At 38.7% G+C, this 18,212-nt stretch overlaps 1 protein-coding gene across 1 annotated transcript; it reads right to left on the bottom strand.

The window, feature by feature from the left end:
• Positions 1-2,999: 2,999 nt before the first annotated feature.
• LOC121383780 lies at positions 3,000-18,212 on the bottom strand. The gene is made up of 6 exons (XM_041513877.1): positions 18,182-18,212; positions 14,379-14,594; positions 13,781-13,987; positions 11,275-11,490; positions 10,537-10,743; positions 3,000-3,991 (listed from the first exon to the last, which is right to left on the bottom strand). The coding sequence occupies exons 1-6, from the start codon at positions 18,210-18,212 to the stop codon at positions 3,585-3,587; spliced, it is 1,284 nt and encodes a 427-aa protein (XP_041369811.1). The 3' UTR covers positions 3,000-3,584.

Consider the following 18,212-nt stretch of genomic DNA (forward strand, 5'->3'; position numbering starts at 1 on the left):
GGTATGTGCTATCCTTTCTATGGGATAGTACATATAAAAGATCCTTTGCTACTAATGAAAACATGTAGTGGGTTTCTTTTCGAAATTTGTCATCCAGTAGCCGATGATTAACAGTTTTAGTGGTTCGTTGAACAAAACAAACATTTATTAAAAAATTGCTACATAATAGGATGGAAGAACGCAATTTTGTTCATGCTTAAAGTGGGAGATTAGTTTTTAAATGTTTATTTTGATTTACTTTCACATACAACGCATACAGTTATGTTATTACAAAATCTGGGTTATGCACTTGTACTTGGTAATGGTTTACAGTGTAAAATTCCTATCTTACTTCACAAGTGACTGCCGTGAAATAAAAATGTCTTTAGGCGTTCGAGAACGGGAAGAAAACACTTGAATGGATGTGTTAACAAGTCGGCGAGGTTTTACTCTAACTATTTGATCGTCGTATTTGGTTAGGAGGAGTTGCCAGCAGTTCACCGCCAAACAATGACCGCGTTGTTACAATCACTGGACAGACATGCAGAGCACGATATTGTCTCAGGTGCGGATCCAAAGAGAAGGTGCGGGTGGTGCGGCGCGTCTCCGAACTCCAAAGTGGCCGAAAATCATATACATTGTGTATATTTAATGAACGAATGAATAAAATTAATTTATTTATTTTTAGTGGGGAAGACATAATATATGAGTTGGCAGTGTGTTTTAGAGGGGAGATTGTCTATACAGGCCTGTCATACGTTAGTTGCACCTACTCTAGAAAAAGAATGAGAGTAGAATAGAACGAACGAATTGATGCTTAACAACACCACAGCACAAAAATGCATCTCTTGGATATACCAGTCGTACTGCATTTGCTGGAACGAGAAGAGTCCGATAGACTCCCCGACGGGGATCGATTCCAGACTGACCGCGCACCAAGCGAGCACTTTACTACTGGGCTGCATCTCCCCCCCCCCCCCCAATTTTTTTTTTTTTAAATAAATAAATAATTAATTAAAAAATAAATTAAAAAAAAATACATATATATATATATATATATATATATATATATATATATATACATTAATGAACTGATGATCAACATAATAATAAAAATTCTTTTTTTGTTGTTCTATGATAACGTGTTTTGTAAGTACGTTTTAGAAATACATTATTTTGAATCCTAAAGATGAATAGCACATAACATAAGACAATCCGAATGATTCACTCAACTTCAGCTAAGGTTTGAAAATATTGGGTTGGTCAGGAAAATGTGCAAGTGATTAAAGGCATACTGTCGCGGATTTAAGGACCTTATTTCTCTAAAAATGGATAATAAATAAAAATTACATTAATTATTGGAAACCAAATCTAGCTATCGCATCAACTTAACTGAACCATGATGAAGTGAAACCCATGTCATCCCTCTCGGCAATTTTAGTTTTTGAATTATGGACCATTGCCATAATTCAATTATTTTTATAAAATGTCATTAATAAATGGAATATGGTGGTTATGAAGATGGTTGAATAAAGTACATTTAGGGACAAATCAAATTATTTTTGTTCAGGTAATACTCTGTTAGACCATTAAATAGGACCGTGGTCTGTGACAGTATGCCTTTAATTGCAGGATTTGAAACATACTGCACCGATTAGTCATATTGGCGGATCCAGGGAGGTCATAAGAGTCCCGTGACACCTCCTCCCCCCCCCCCCCCCTAATTTCAATTGTCTTTTTTAATGACTTTTTAAATTCATCATCCAGAATATACAACACTAAACTGTCCTAAAAACGCGTTCTGATAGCATGCCCTCATAACGAACATCAGGGCGCGTTCAGCCAGACCGAGCAGAAAAACGTCAACTAGACTAGTTTATGCTGAATTTCAGCCAGCAAACGTTTTGCTAACGTTCGCGAAATGTTTGATTGGCTCCCAACGTGGTAATTTGGTTTACCGTGAAGGGCATAAACCAGTCTATTTTCTGGTTTTCTGCTCGGTTTGGCTGAACTCAGACCTGATGTCACTCCGTTTAGGAGCTCGGCTCATTTGTCTGCGGAAAAATTGCCCGTTTTAAAATTGTCTCTCCCCCCCCCCCCCCCCCCCCCCCCCCCCCCCCCCCTCCCCCCCCCCCCTCTCCCATTGCAAACTTCTTGATCCACCTCCGATTCATATGGCCCGTCGGCTGTAGGTCATCTATCAGGAATATGTTAAATACTTCCTATGCTGTTACCGGCCTCGGTGGCGTCGTGGTTAGGCCATCGGTCTACAGACTGGTAGGTACTGGATTCGGATCCCAGTCGAGGCATGTGATTTTTAATCCAAATACCGACTCCAAACTCTGAGTGCTCCACAAGGCTCAATGGGTAGGTGTAAACCACTTGCACCGACCAGTGATCCACAACTGGTTCAACAAATTCCATGGTTTGTGCTATCCTGCCTGTGGGAAGCGCAAATAAAAGATCCCTTGCTGCCTGTCGTAAAAGAGTAGCCTATGTGGCGATAGCGGGTTTCCTCTAAAAAATAGTGTCAAAATGACCATATGTTTGACGTCCAATAGCCGATGATAAGATAAAAAATCAATGTGCTCTAGTGGCGTCGTTAAATAAAACAAACTTTACTTTTTTCCTATGCTGTTGTGATGTTTCTTTATCATATTCATTGTCAAATGTTCATTGCATAACAAGCCTCTTGGAGCCAATATTGAACTTACAACCGGCCTCGGTGGTGTAGTGGTTTGGCCTAAGCCATCGGACATAAGGCTGGTAGGCACTGGGTTCGCAGCTTGGTACTGGCTCACTCAGAATGAGTTTTAACGACTCAATGGGTAGGTGTAAGACCACTACACCGACTTCTCTATCAAGAACAACTAACCACTAACCCACTGTCCTGGACAGACAGCCTAGATAGCTGAGGTGTGTGCCCAGGACAGCGTGCTTGAACCTTATATGGATATATTATAAGCACAAAAATAATTTGAAATAAATTAAGTGAAATTACAAACGTATCAATTAATGGCTGGTTTTCAGTGTTTATTAGGCATTCATATTAATCATACACAATACAACACGTCAAGCTATATCGAGGAAAGCAACTGAACCATAACGAAAGGCAGGTGTGTGTGCAGGGGAAGAGTTTCGGGGCTTAAAACCCCTCCCTGCTCAACAATCTTTGTTTTTTCATAATGTTGTTTTCTGGGAGATCATGGCTCGACCCTCTATAAAGTCCGGTCGTCACAATCTAGACCCCTCCCTGCTAAACTGTCTGTACACGCGCCTGAAAGGCGTGATATGATATTTAGCCTCATCACTGTTGTCGTTGCATTTGTTGAATATGATTCTGCCAGAGCAGATTTAAGGATCCGCGGGCCCTGTAGCACAAATAACAGCCAAGACCCCTTCCCAGAATATATATTTTGCAATCCCCTCGGGGAGAGGGTAAAAATTATCTGGGAAAAAATAAATGTACACATCACCGCGAGGCCCCCAGAAATGCGGGGCCCGTAGCACATGCCTGGATTCTGCCTGTTAGTTTTATTAAACATTATGTCAGTTTTTCCAGTTATGCTAGAGTTCTCTCTTAGCATCCACGCTTGTCTGCATGATTACCGTTCTCGTTTTTCCGATGTCGGGCAGAACGTTTGAAAGAGCGATATAAAATCTGAAAGGACTATGAGAAATACTATTGCAGAGAAGACGAAGATGCCAAGGAAACCAATTCTTCTTGCGGAAACTCTCTCGTCTGTAGCTGAAACCCGATTGCGACGGAACTTGGACGTCTCGTTTCGTCGCACCAGCAACAGGTTTCGTATCATATCAAGAATACGCTGAAGTTCAATGGCAGACGGCTGTTCGCGAACCCACGTGTAGCACGGGCACATGCACATGCTGGACTCGTTAGCAACTACTGTGGAGTTATAAGAAGGAACTGATGTGATGTCAGGTGCAGTTTCATTTCTCTCTGTGCTGTTACCTATTGGCTTCATTCTCAGAATTATTTTCGGCAGATCAACTAGAATTTAAAAAAGAAAAAAAAATCACAAAAGTAAGATACTGAACATTTTCTGTATCAATTCAGAACCTGACCATTTGACGTTTTGAGCATATTCTAATCAAGTTTTATAACGCTTTTAGATAACTGTTTAACCTTTACGTTTGTTTCTGTTCCTTCTCATTATTAGAAAATTGAATATTGGTTTTTTTAAATGTGAGAATCCCCATCCAAGATTTTTACTATGTATTCTTATTTTGGGACCCACTGCTATGGCCAAAATCACTGTTCAAGAACAGCCGGGTACAGAAACACAGAAATGTTGGAAAATATTATACTGTTGCCACATAATGACAATCACTTTACAACTAATATGTCTTATCGACAATATTATTATGTAGTCTTTGCATTTATTAATATAAAATACAACAGACCCGTAGGAACTGGGGAGGGGTGGGCCTAGGGGCTTGTTCACCACCACACACTCTTAGGATGATAATGTATGTTTTAAGTTTTCACTACTTTGCATAAATAAAGATGATATAAAGATAAAAATCTAGTTTGCATCCCTCACTAGAGACTGTATTCCCCCTCCCCACTCCCCCCACTTCAAATATCGTTCCTACAGGCCTATACAAATGTAGATACTATGTAGAGGGTGAGGTTAGGAACCAGTTCCTTTTATCTTTAGGATTTTGTAATCATGATTTCAAACCAACTGTTTCAGGTAATTTGCTCCACATACTGACATAAAACACGTTTGTTATGTATTGAAATAAAATAAAAATAATTACAATATATCCAGTGTTATTTTCTTTAATCATTCATGGAGGAAGAAGGAAGTCCTGATGAAAATATATTACAGGTAAAATATATTACAGGTAAAACAAAATAATATATGATGCTTATTCCATGTGGTAACTATTGTTAATTTTGGTTTAAATTGCTAGATGCCAAAAGTGATTAATTATATTATTTTATGGTAACAGTCGAAAATTAGACGACCAATTGTTTCAACCTCTGCCAAAGGTACCAGGTTTTCTGCCAGAAAATAAGTTGAGGGTACGTAATAAAACAGGCCCGTAGGAACAGGGGGGGGGGTGGGTGCCCCCCCCCCCCCCCCCCCCCCCAATTGTGAGCTTTTTTTATCACATTAATTTTTGCCATTGTAACCAAAATCTGATGTAGAGTTTATACCCGGTCCGTCAGTGCCCCACCTCCCAAAGTCGTTCCTACGGGCCTGTAAAAACTAAATATATTCAAAGGAGTATATTGGGTGGTTATTGGTTTGAATTGTTTTTTTTATATTATTGAACATTTTATTTCACGCACTTTTAAAAATTTTAAACAGCAATTATGTTATGTTATCGAAAAAATAAAACATTATATATATACATTAATTTCTGAGATTTCTTAGTACATACATGTAAGTTTACCCTCCGCACCCTCTGGCAGAAACCCAGGGTAGGTATTAAAACAATTATTTGGTGTAGAGTATTTTTAATATGACATACAGAAAGCATTGAAAAGTACAATTTTATTATGCTTTAATAATCGACATTAGCTTTAAAACTAATTAACCATCATTCCTTCTGGCCAGAATACATATGTTGTTCCTGCCAAAGTGTTAGCATTTTAATTTTAATGACAATATACTGAACTGACGATAAACATTGTTAACTCACGTAATAATTCACGTTTTGAAGGTGTTTTGTTATGAGGTTAACAAACCAACTAGATCAAGAGACATTAATTAGTATGGAGTCGTTATGGGCTATCGGTAAAAATTAATTTGATAATTATAGGTAAATAAATGTGAAGTTTAAATATTTGTATGTGAACAAATTGCAATACCTTTATGTAATGTATATCTTAAGTACATACTTGTTTTAATTTTCGCATTGTAAATGTACCATAACCTGCTGTATTTAGTTGGTGTAAAGCCCGTTCGACGACAATAATGCGTCCATGTTTTAAAGTGACACACCCTAGTTACGGCTAGTTGTTAACCATTACGGCGTTGTTTTTCACTATTAAACCCCATTTTTCACAAATAAAATTGCACTTTACTTACATTTTATTATTTAGAATACACATTCCATTCACATGAAGTGCTTTTTGGTAATCCTGATGTTTGTAAAACCACGAAATGCATTTTTTTGCATTTTTTCACAAGACGTGCTGTCGAGAAAAAACCGTTAAGCAAGCGAGGTCCAATCTATTTTTAGAGAGAATATTTCCATTTCAATGTCACAGACGTTGGTATATCACGTGACCGTTATCATTTTGGTTCGGTTTGTTTTCTCGTGCACGGTTCGCGCAACCAACATCCGATTTGTTGTTGTTCATTTGTGAGATTTTTCTTCACAGTTCGTGAACATTTTCAGTAACAATAAAGTTCAGACAAGTAAGTGTCTCAATACAAACATTACAAACCTTTAAAACCAATAATTTTGCTAAGTCTTACGATATCGGGAGAGGGGATACAACCAGGACAGAACAGTTGGAACATGTCCAGGAGAGGTGAAACGAACGCACCCCAAGTCTGTGAAATTTGTCGTGACGTAGGCATTGTTGTGCTTCGAGCGACATCTACCGGTGACATCAGAATACAAACTTTCAAAATTATTTCAAGCAATTGGGACATGGGGATACATGGTATTTATCGATATAAAACCTGCTTTTTCACTCCATTTGATAAAAACGTGATCTAAGTGTGTTACAGGTTTGTAGATTAACCAAATTATAATTTATTTTCGCTGGATGGAACTAGGATGTGCGGCTTTAAAACAACTTTCGTTTTTTTGGAAATCGAAACCATGATGTTGGCCGTTTCTTGGGATGCATTGCTGTTACTGTTGCAGTTAAACACTGCGCAGTTAACCAACGTCGACAGTAAATAATAACACTAATTATCTTGTAAATTAAATTTCCATAAACCTGGAGACCAAAAAAGAAAAGAAAAGGCGACTAAAAGGCACAACCAATGAATCAACACGTGTACCGGTATTGCTTGGTAACTCTCACCGATGACGTATTGCCTCGCTTTCGTTCAGATCTATGCATAATCCCGCCCACTTCTGTTTTTACCCCAAACCTAAGACGCGCAGCTGACCGGTGCCTCGCAGAGAGCCGGGCGTTAGAGTAATGCGGTCTTTGACGCTAACTTAATCCATTACACACTACATGTCTTTTGGTGTCCGGTCTCCTTTAAAGAGCACTGAAGAAAATTGCTCAAATATTTCCTCTCAAAACCATTTACCAAAATAAAATATTGAAGAAAGTCTTTCTGTAGTGAAGTTCTTGTCTAAGTTAATATATTCTACTTTACCCGAGAAATAGAAGTAAAAACATCCTGCCCGCCGAGATTTGTGAATGAAAAGGACGCTCAATCGACAACTGATTTTACTTTATTCTTGTTATATACAATGTATACTAGATGTCAAAAAAGAAACGCATAGGCGAAATATTCATGGAATTGTCTCTTTAATAGAAAGTGGCATAATTTTGTTATTTGTGATCGTATCACAGTCAAATTTGACATGAGTATGTGACAATGTTCCTGCTATGGACTGACGGCAGTGGAGGTGTTTTCGTCACCAAACAGCGTCGCACGAGGGCGCTGAAATCAGTATCAGCAGCAGCAATCACTGCGCGACATCTCCTTGACATAGACTGAATGGAACGTGGTAACTTCGGACTTTGGTAACTTCGGCCTAGTACCTTCGGACCCGAGTAATCTCGGCCCCAGGTAATTTCGGACCGGTAATCTCGGCCTCCGTATTAATGAACGCAACTTATATCTGGGTTATACGCAAACGAAACTTTGTTGTTAAATAACCTGATATTATTATTTTAAGATGAGTCTTTTTATTTAATTAAACATTATTATATATTCATTGTACATTTTGTTATGTATATTTTGTTTATTAACTTTTAAACATTTATTCTGCTCATACCCCGTCCCCTTCTTAATATGGTTTGATTTGGTAGGTGTTCCTGATTTTAATCATATGTTATGTCCACATTAAGCATGTTTGAATCCTTGGCATATAAGCATTTTAATACCTATCAAACAATCCGAATTTAGCCATTGGTGAAAATGCATTGAGAGGCCATTTAGTGTATGTGAACTGTAATTTAAAAGCCCTGTTTGAATAAAGAAAGAAAGAAATGTTTTATTTAACGACGCACTCAACACATTTTATTTACGGTTATATGGCGTCAGACATATGGTTAAGGACCACATAGATTTTAAGAGGAAACCCGCTGTCGTCACTACATGGGCTACTCTTCCGATTAGCAGCAAGGGATCTTCCCACAGGCAGGATAGCACAAACCATGGCCTTTGTTGAACCAGTTATGGATCACTGGTCGGTGCAAGTGGTTTACACCTACCCATTGAGCCTTGCGGAGCACTCACTCAGGGTTTGGAGTCGGTATCTGGATTAAAAATCCCATGCCTCGACTGGGATCCGAACCCAGTACCTACCAGCCTGTAGATCGATGGCCTACCACGACGCCACCGAGGCCGGTCCCTGTTTGAATATGTCGGCAATACCTGGATCACGAGCGCTGTTTGGCCACCATCATCTTGGAGCGTCTACGGACTCGGTATCCGTACAAATAATGATGTTGAAGGGTGGCACAACAGACTAAATAAACGTGGTCGCCCACATATGCCATTTTATATGCTGATTACCCTGCTTGGTACCCTTGCAAGTTTGATTGGTGAGCGAGTCAAAACTGAAACGTCACCAAGAAAAAAAATACCGGGATCTTCAAAGAAAAATCTTTAAGTACTGGGGAGAATATGTGGCAGGCTCACGTAGTGCGCTGCAGCTTCTACGTTCATGTTCCAAATTAAATGGACCCGTTCGGTAGAATGAGACGTGGTCTACAATTCTCTGACATCTGTGACCTTTCAGTTTACTTTTAGAAACTGTATGCCTAGATTACTGATTAATTAAAATAGTGCTTAATCGTTTATATAATATTTGATGTTATCACAAATTGTTTTAGTTTATTGATGTAAGCATATAGATATAGATATATATAGATACACACACACACACACACACACACACACACACACACACACCACACACACTAGTAGTTGGTTAGTATATATTTTATATTCACGACGCGTAAAGTATGATGATAATTGTCCCTCAGATATATCTAGAGTATGTACTATTAAACTGGATTTTAAATACAACTGGTAAAAACTGTCTTAACAAAATATTTTAAAATGTTTAGAAAATAAAGATATATATGAAATTGAAACTTCTTGTTTTATTTACTAGAAATAAAATATATGTACAACTGGGTATATATCCCATACTTTTGGAGAAATATGCGTATTGAAATGAACGTTTGAACTGCATATGCCATAAAATGAAAAAACGTATTTCATTTCAACTATGTTCGTGCTTATATTCAATTAAGGTTCAAGCACACTTGTTATGGCACACACCTCAGTGGTTAATTGTTAATAGATATATGTTATTGAGAGTGTTAATGAGAAAAAAAGGAGGGTGTAGTGGCCTTACCCGTTGTGCCCTTAAGAACTCACTCTGGGCTGGAGCCGGTACCGGGATGCAAACCCTGTACCTGTCATCCTTGTAAGACCGACGTTTGCTTAGGCACTGCGCCGTCGAGACCAGTAGAAAAATGTCATCGGAATTCCACTTAACTAAGCCGATGGGGTCCGAGATTACCTGGGGCCGAGATTACTCGGGTCCGAAGTTACCAGGCCGAAGTTACCAAAGTCCGAAGTTACGCCTATTCAGACTGAATGAGTCTCTGAATCCGGGCACGTGGAATTCTAGCCCATTCTTCCTGATGTGCATGTGACAGTTGCGGAAGCATCTGAGGCTCCGGGTCACGCTGAGGTACACGTCTGTCCAGTTCGTTCCATAGATGTTCAATGGGGTTGTGATCTGGCGATCTTGATGGCCATGGCAGCACATTAATGTTCTCATTCTGTAGGAAATCCATTGTTACACGTGCCGTATGCGGCCTGGCATTGTCCTGCTGAAAGAGTTCTCTCTATCGATCCAAAATGGGAAGCGTGTGACAGCGAACAATTTTATCCCGGTAGCGTACAGCTGTCAGGTTGCCTTGTACGAACACAAGTTCACTTTTGCCGGTGTTATGAGATGGCTCATCACATCATGACACTCCCTCCACCGAATCTGTGAACTTTAAATTCCCATCACTATCCCAATCTTTTCCCCGAGTTTCACGTGCATTCCCCAAAATCTGACCATTTCACGCCGATTTCCTGCAATTGTCGCACAACGTGCGTTAAATTTGTTTTAGGGTGCATTTTGGCATGCTGTCACATCCCAGGAACATTAACAAACATGGTCATTCAGCAACATTGTAAGCAAAAACGATATTTGGTAAAATCAAACACTTTTCTTCTTTCCCTATCACCTATGCGTTTCTTTTTTGACAGAGTATATATATATATATATATATATATATATATATATATATATATATATATATATAATGTACCAAATGGACGATTTTTAAAGTTTGTCTTCAATGAGTCTTACCCTGTGTACCATACACCTGCACTTCGCAAAGACTCAGCATATCGTTGTTGGTAAGTCTGATGGTCACGTATCTTCCCTCATTGGACTGGTTGCAGACGACATTCACTGTAGCTCCCTCACTTATTAAGCCATAGTAATGCATGCACAACGATGTGGTTGTATTGGCGTAGTCGGTAAGTAAAACATCGAAGTCCTTTAGTGCTTGTCCTACAGAAGTAAAAAGCATAGTATCAACACCACATGACTAGAGCACAATGATTTATTAATCGTCGGCTATTGGACGTCAAACATTTGGTAATTTTCACATATAGTCTTAGAGAGAAACCCTACTACATTTTTCCACTAGTAGCAAAGGATCTTTATATACACCATCACACAGACATGACCACCTCATCTATGTAGATGTATTATGTCCGACCACAAACGAACAATATGTGGGGAGAGGTTATTGAGCCCTTTTTGAGGTGCAATAGGTTGCCGGGTCGACCTCTCGGTGGTGAATCCATTCGATTATTCAAAGTTCCAATTTGTGCTCCACGACTGACATATTAAATGAATATATAAAACAAGAAGAAAGATGTATTATGCCTACATTTACGAACCGGTGTCGTTTCTAAACACGTATTTGACACGGCTATAGTAGGCCTACTCATGTGAGGAAAAAGTTGCATAATCTTCAGTCGTGTAATTAATTAATTAATTAATTAATAATTATCTATTTCTTTTCCAGGAACTTACCTCGATAGTCTCCGATGTTTGTTATTTTGATCAAAGAGATCCTGTACAGGTGGCCCAAGTCGACCGTCCACCAGGGAGGCTCCCGTGAGTTGACATCGGTGTGGGAGCACGACCCGTGAGTGTATGCCGTGTCTGTGCTGTTGTTCACCGCCAGCCCCGCGGCGCCGAGCATCGAACTCTGGGAAGCTGACTTCCCCAAGGCTACGTTGTTTGCTTCTGTTGGAGAAAAACAAAACAAAAAATACCAGTAGTCGAAATATTGCCGTCCCGACTGGTTTTCGCCGGTCATTATCACCACGGGCCAGGAGGATCAAAATCTAGACAGCTAACCTTCCCTACGTTGTTTAGTTCTGTAGGAGAAAAAAACCCCAAAACATCAGTTGTCGAAATATTATCGTCCCGACTGGGTTTTGCCGGTAATCGTCACTACGGCACGGGAGATAATTTTGTCAGCCATTCAGTCGAACTGGCAAGTATTTTGCGTTTATACTTTATGATAATATTTGATCCAGAAGGTTTTGATTCGGTCCAGCAGAATGTGTAGTTTGTTGGACCGAATATCCAGATATCGGCTTCACCCACCCAAACCCCCAATACTTGCTGCTGGTAATAACTTGGTACTTGGAGATGCCTCGACCAGAAGCGGTCAGGCCCTTTATAAGGGCCCTATGGGCAACCTAGGGAGACACCACAGCATCGTAGAGGTCTAAAATTAACGAGCTACTCTCGATTCACTAATATCAAAACCTATATTAGCTCGGCCAGTTACCTTTCGACCGACCGTTCAAAATTGCGCCAAATTCCCTCGATCAAAATTGCGCACCCTTTTCTCTTTGGCATTTAACTGCTCCATTCAAATTCCATAGCACCCCCACCACCCCCACCCGCCTGCTTGATCGAGCTGCAGGTGCTCCCTTGCACCTGCCAGTGCAGGCGGTCCCTCCTCTCCCCTCCCCCACCTTTCCTGTCATGGACGGAGGAACCGGCCAAGGCCGACTCTTGTGACCACGACAGGCGTGCGCTACAACAGCTTGTTCTGAATGTGCACGTAAAACCCTATGACATGACATGACATGACATGAATATCCGGTAGGAACTTTAACCAATTTCGACCCATGATAACATTTACTGAAATAGTGTTGATGAAAAATTAAACTGTCATGTAAATCAAAACAAATTTATTGATACAGAGGAGGATGAGGAAACGATTTAACGTGCATGTTCAGAGCACGCCGTTTTAGCGTAAGTTTGGAAAATGTCAGTTCTTTCGTCCAAGATAGTCTGTAGAAAGAAATGTTTTATTTAACGACGCACTCAATACATTTTATTTACGGTTATATGGCGTCATACATATTGTCAAGGATCACACAGATATTGAGAGAGGAAACCCGCTGTCGTCACTTCATGGGCTACTCTTTTCGATTAGCAGCAAGGGATCTTTTATATGCACCATCCCTCAGACAAGGCAGTACATACCACGGCCTTTGATATACCAGTCGCGGTGCACTGGCTGGAACGAGAAATAGCCCAATGGGCCCACTGATGGGGATCGATCCCACACCGACCACGCATCGAGCGAGCGCCTTGTCACTGGGCTACATGCCGCCCCAAGATAGTCTATAGAATGAATGAATGAATGAATGAATGAATGTTTAACGACACCCCAGCACGAAAAATACATCGGCTATTGGGTGTCAAACTATGGTAATGCAAATAAATAAAGTGATGATCAACATCAATATAAAAATTCAAGGTTTAAACAAAAACAGTGTAAAGAACAGTGTAAAGAACTGTGCAAAAACACAAATATCACAGAATTTTACGGATACTGAATTTTACTCAAAACTTCAATTTTGTGCTGTATTGGCCATTCTCAAAGAAAATGTTACACCCCTGCACCACGGTGAGGTTACAGCACGCGCAGGGGAAGACAGTCTATAGAGTCCGTGAGTGAATGTTACATTTACATGTCAAATTTCGAAATAACATATGGACAGAAAATTAATATATTGACTTCACAGAGTGGTGAGGGCAAGATGAATTTTATCTTTATACTTAATCGAAATTAAAATGAAATCTAAGCCAGAAATTAATGTGGGTTTCACCTTTATTGGTGGTCATTTGACATTACTTAATAGATCTGTAAAAAAAAAAAAGGGTGGGGGCATGCTATAGTGGCAGAGGGGAAGGAGGGGGTGGGTGGGTGGCACAAACATGAATTTGTAATCTATGGTATAGGCCTACATAGTAGATAGGTCGATCTCAATTTCCAGAAGTAAAATTTAATTTGTCTGTTTCAACCAATATTCTTTCTGCACCAGTATCACTGGGTCTACATTAAATTCACAAAATACGCAGATGATTTGTCCACACACAAATTGTTTTTTAACATAGAATGACATGTGTCAACAACTTGAAACAATGAAGCACAGGTATCCATGAACACCTGTATTTCACATATTACCCACCGGAATCCACGAACACCTGTATTTCAAATATTACCCACCGGAATCCACGAACACCTGTACTTCACAGAGAGTCAGAGCCTGGTTGCTGTTCAGCTGGATCTTAATAAACCTGCTCACGCTCGTCCTTGTACAGGTGATGCTGATAGTGGCGCCATCTGGTACTGTTCCGCCATAGTACACGCAGAGCGAAGTATCTGCGTTGCTGTCGTTGCCAAGGAAGATGAAGAAGTTTTGCAGACGACTGCCTGTTTAAAGTATAATATATTTCAAGTCTACCATTTTCAATTTAAAATAGAGATTGTCTGGAAATCATATTTCAAGTATTCATTCTCTGAAAACTGCTCACGAGTTAAAGAATCAATAGGAGTCTCTGAAACCTTGTTCCACCAAAAATATTATATACTACTATAATATATTACATTAGGACAATGGTTCAAGACTGTCACCCCATCGTTAATATTGTAATTATTATTATTATTATTTTTTTTAAATTTTTTTTGAGGTGATAATGTTTAAAATTTTAATAATAATTAAAAAAAAATAATACAAAATTTTAAAAAATCGACTGATCTTAATTAATTATTTTTTAACTTTTCAAAACAGAGAGTATTTATAAATTATTTAGTAATGACATACCACAGCAGTCTCCTCTGTTGGTTAAACGTATCTCGGTGATGTTGTAGACGTCGCCCAAATCCACAGACCACCATGGGATGCCGTCGTCATAGAAGGCGGTGTGTGAACACGTTCCCTGGAGGAAGTCCGTAGACAGATTGCCGTCCAGTGCAGACTCGGCCAGCCCCAGGCTAGAACTCTGAAAGGCCTTCTTCCCAACAGCAATGTTAGTCTGATCTGTTAAAAAAACGTGTAATACTGTATCTTAGTATCATACGTCTGATCTGTTAGAAAAAACGTGTAATACTGTATCTTAGTATGATATGTCTGATCTGTTAGAAAAAACGTGTAATACTGTATCTTAGTATGATATGTCTGATCTGTTAGAAAAACGTGTAATACTGTATCTTAGTATGCTGTATCTTAGTATGATCTGATCTGTTAAAAAAACGTATCTTAGTAATACTATCTTAGTATCATACGTCTGATCTGTTAGAAAAACGTGTAATGCTGTATCTTAGTATGATACGTCTGATCTGTTAGAAAAACGTGTAATGCTGTATCTTAGTATCATACGTCTGATCTGTTAGAAAAACGTGTAATGCTGTATCTTAGTATGATACGTCTGATCTGTTAGAAAAACGCGTAATGCTGTATCTTAGTATGATACGTCTGATCTGTTAGAAAAACGCGTAATACTGTATCTTAGTATGATACGTCTGTCTGATCTGTTAGTAATACTGTAAAAACGTCTGATCTGTTGTAATACTGTATCTTAGTATGATACGTCTGATCTGTTAGAAAAACGCGTAATACTGTATCTTAGTATGATACGTCTGATCTGTTTAATGCTGTATCTTAGTATGATACGTCTGATCTGTAATACTGTATCTTAGTATGATACGTCTGATCTGTTAGAAAAACGCGTAATACTGTATCTTAGTATGATACGTCTGATCTGTTAGAAAAAATACTGTATCTTAGTATGAACGTCTGATCTGTTAGAAAAACGCGTGTATGATACTGTATCTGATCTGTTAGAAAAACGCGTAATACTGTATCTTAGTATGATACGTCTGATCTGTTAGAAAAACGCGTAATACTGTATCTTAGTATGATACGTCTGATCTGTTAGAAAAACGCGTAATACTGTATCTTAGTATGATACGTCTGATCTGTTAGAAAAACGCGTAATACTGTATCTTAGTATGATACGTCTGATCTGTTAGAAAAACGCGTAATACTGTATCTTAGTATGATACGTCTGATCTGATCTGTTAGAAAAACGTGTAATACTGTATCTTAGTATGATACGTCTGATCTGTTAGAAAAACGTGTAATACTGTATCTTAGTATGATACGTCTGATCTGTTAGAAAAACGTGTAATACTGTATCTTAGTATGATACGTCTGATCTGTTAGAAAAACGTGTAATACTGTATCTTAGTATGATACGTCTGATCTGTTAGAAAAACGTGTAATACTGTATCTTAGTATGATATGTCTGATCTGTTAGAAAAACGTGTAATACTGTATCTTAGTATGATATGTCCATGTCCATTGGAAGCGATATATAGCAGCATCTCTATTCAGGTTGGGATCGATCCCCGTCGGTGGGTCCATTGGGCTATTTTTCGTTTCAGCCAGTGCTCCACGACTGGTATATCAAAGACCGTGGTATGTGTTATCCTGTCTGTGGGACGGTGCATATAAAAGATCCCTTGCTGCATTAGGAAAAATGTAGCAGGTTTCCACTGATGACTACGTGTCAGAATGACCAAATGTTCAGTGACATCCAATAGCCAATGATTATTTAATCAATGTGCCCGAGTGGTGTCGTTAAACAAAACAAACAAACTCTATTCAGGAGTAGAATATAGTATCATGTCCAGTCCTTTTTGGAATGAATGAATGAATGTTTAACGACAACCCAGCACGAAAAATACATCGGCTAATGGGTGTCAAAACTGTGGTAAATGAAAACAGTAAGTGATGATCAACATCAATACAAGAATTCAAAATTTAAATAAAAACAGTGTAAAGAACTGTGCAAAAATACAAATATCACAGATAGATACTGACTTTTACTCAAAATTTAAATTTTGTGCTGTATTGGCCATTCTCAAAGAATGTTACACCCCTGCACCACGGTGAGGTTACAGCACGCGCAGGGGAGTCCTTTTTGGAGTCAGGAGAAGCACCACGTCCGGTCAGTTTTATAAAAAAAAGAAGATGAAATGTTTTTTTAATTTTTTTCAATTCAACTCACGTTTTATTTAATGACGCACTTATTAAGTGTTAAACACATTTTAACTATGGTTATGTGGCATCGAACAAATTGTTAAAGGTAATTAGAAAGGAAACCTGCTGCTTTTTCGATCAGCAGACCTTTTTGTGTTTTTTTTAGAGTATTCTGTGTTTAGGATATAGATTTATGCTAGAGAGAGATTAATGTTCAAAACCTACGAGAGTCGCAGCAACATTTTCTTATTTAACATTCCAATGGATGTAAAATGTGTTTCAGGTCGTCCTCACATTTGATGTAACTCGAACTGGATTCTATCTACTAATACTCATTATCATTGTCCCATTTTAAATACATGCCCATTGCCCGATGCTTGGTTCACGAAATCACATGTATGCATGCAGATATTTTTTTAATTAACCTAAACGTTCATATTAATATAACATGAATTATGAAAAACAAGTTTTATCTCATCACTTGTATTTTAAAAGTTTAGTTTTCTATTTACAAAGAGAGAGAGAGAGAGAGAGAGAGAGAGAGAGAGAGAGAGAGAGAGAGAGAGAGAGAGAGAGGGAGGGGGGGGGGGGGAGGACAATACTTACTTTGATAAATATCTGTTATCTGTCCCACGAGTCCACAAGATATTTGAAAAATATATAAATATATACACGTAAACAACCCTGAGAGGAATCTGGCCATGTTCCACTCTTCATGTAGGTCTATGGGTAAATGATACAATGTACCTGCAAAATAACTATGCTGAGATGGTAAAAAAGAAATAAACGCGGGCCATACCCTGATGGCACGAAGAGAGAGAGGTAGGGAAAGCGCTCAACTACACCTGAAAGTTGGAGTTTGGTCTAATTACTGCAAAATATTCACACTAAATGTTCATGCTAAAACATATATATACTAAATGATACATAAATGTCCCAAAGAAACCCAGAAAAGGTTTCAGCCTATATGACCATCACTTACAAAGATATATATTTTTCGAGTAACTCGACCATTTTCCGTCCCTACCCATATGGCATTCTGCTTTGGCCCTTCAAATGCTATTCAGAATACAATTGATTAGTTTTAATTGTTCGAGTCTTTGCTAAAATGGCTTCTTTACTACAAGTCTAGAAAACTATCAATAACTGGCATCGTATTACAAACAGAAATCACGTAGTACACGGATGACATTTAAATTAGCAGACATGTTTTTTACGTTCCGTATATCCATGAATACGCAAGTTAAACTGAAATAATAAATCGTATAGGCCTAATAGAAGGACGTGAGATAAAAGAAAATAATGAAATAGATTTTATTTGTTTGTTATATTGATGACAAGTGTAAATAGGAGTGATATTTCCTAATTACCACAACGTTTTATGTCATTAGTTTGCGATTTGTCCCGTAAATACTATATCTCGTTCTGTGAAACAAGCTAACACGTTCTGTCAGAATACGAATTACATTTGACAAAACAACCATTGTTTGACAATTCAAAACCCCACAATCCTTGGTGACAGAAACACACCTGTCAGACGCCATCTTACATAAAGTGTGATTCTCTCACCCGATATTTCGTACCGTGATTTTCGAGAGGTTGTCGAATTGACAT

The sequence above is a fragment of the Gigantopelta aegis genome, chromosome 10 (genome assembly GCF_016097555.1).
Source record: "Gigantopelta aegis isolate Gae_Host chromosome 10, Gae_host_genome, whole genome shotgun sequence".
Classification (NCBI taxonomy): domain Eukaryota; kingdom Metazoa; phylum Mollusca; class Gastropoda; order Neomphalida; family Peltospiridae; genus Gigantopelta; species Gigantopelta aegis.

Excerpts from the sequence above, each read along its gene's own strand:
- LOC121383780 (XM_041513877.1), bottom strand. The coding sequence starts at position 18,212 with ATGTCAATTCGACAACCTCTCGAAAATCACG. Across the intron at positions 13,988-14,378 it reads CAACAGAGGAGACTGCTGTG|GCAGTCGTCTGCAAAACTTC; the intron begins GTATGTCATTAC and ends TACTTTAAACAG. Across the intron at positions 3,992-10,536 it reads GCAGGTGTATGGTACACAGG|TTGATCTGCCGAAAATAATT; the intron begins GTAAGACTCATT and ends TTTAAATTCTAG.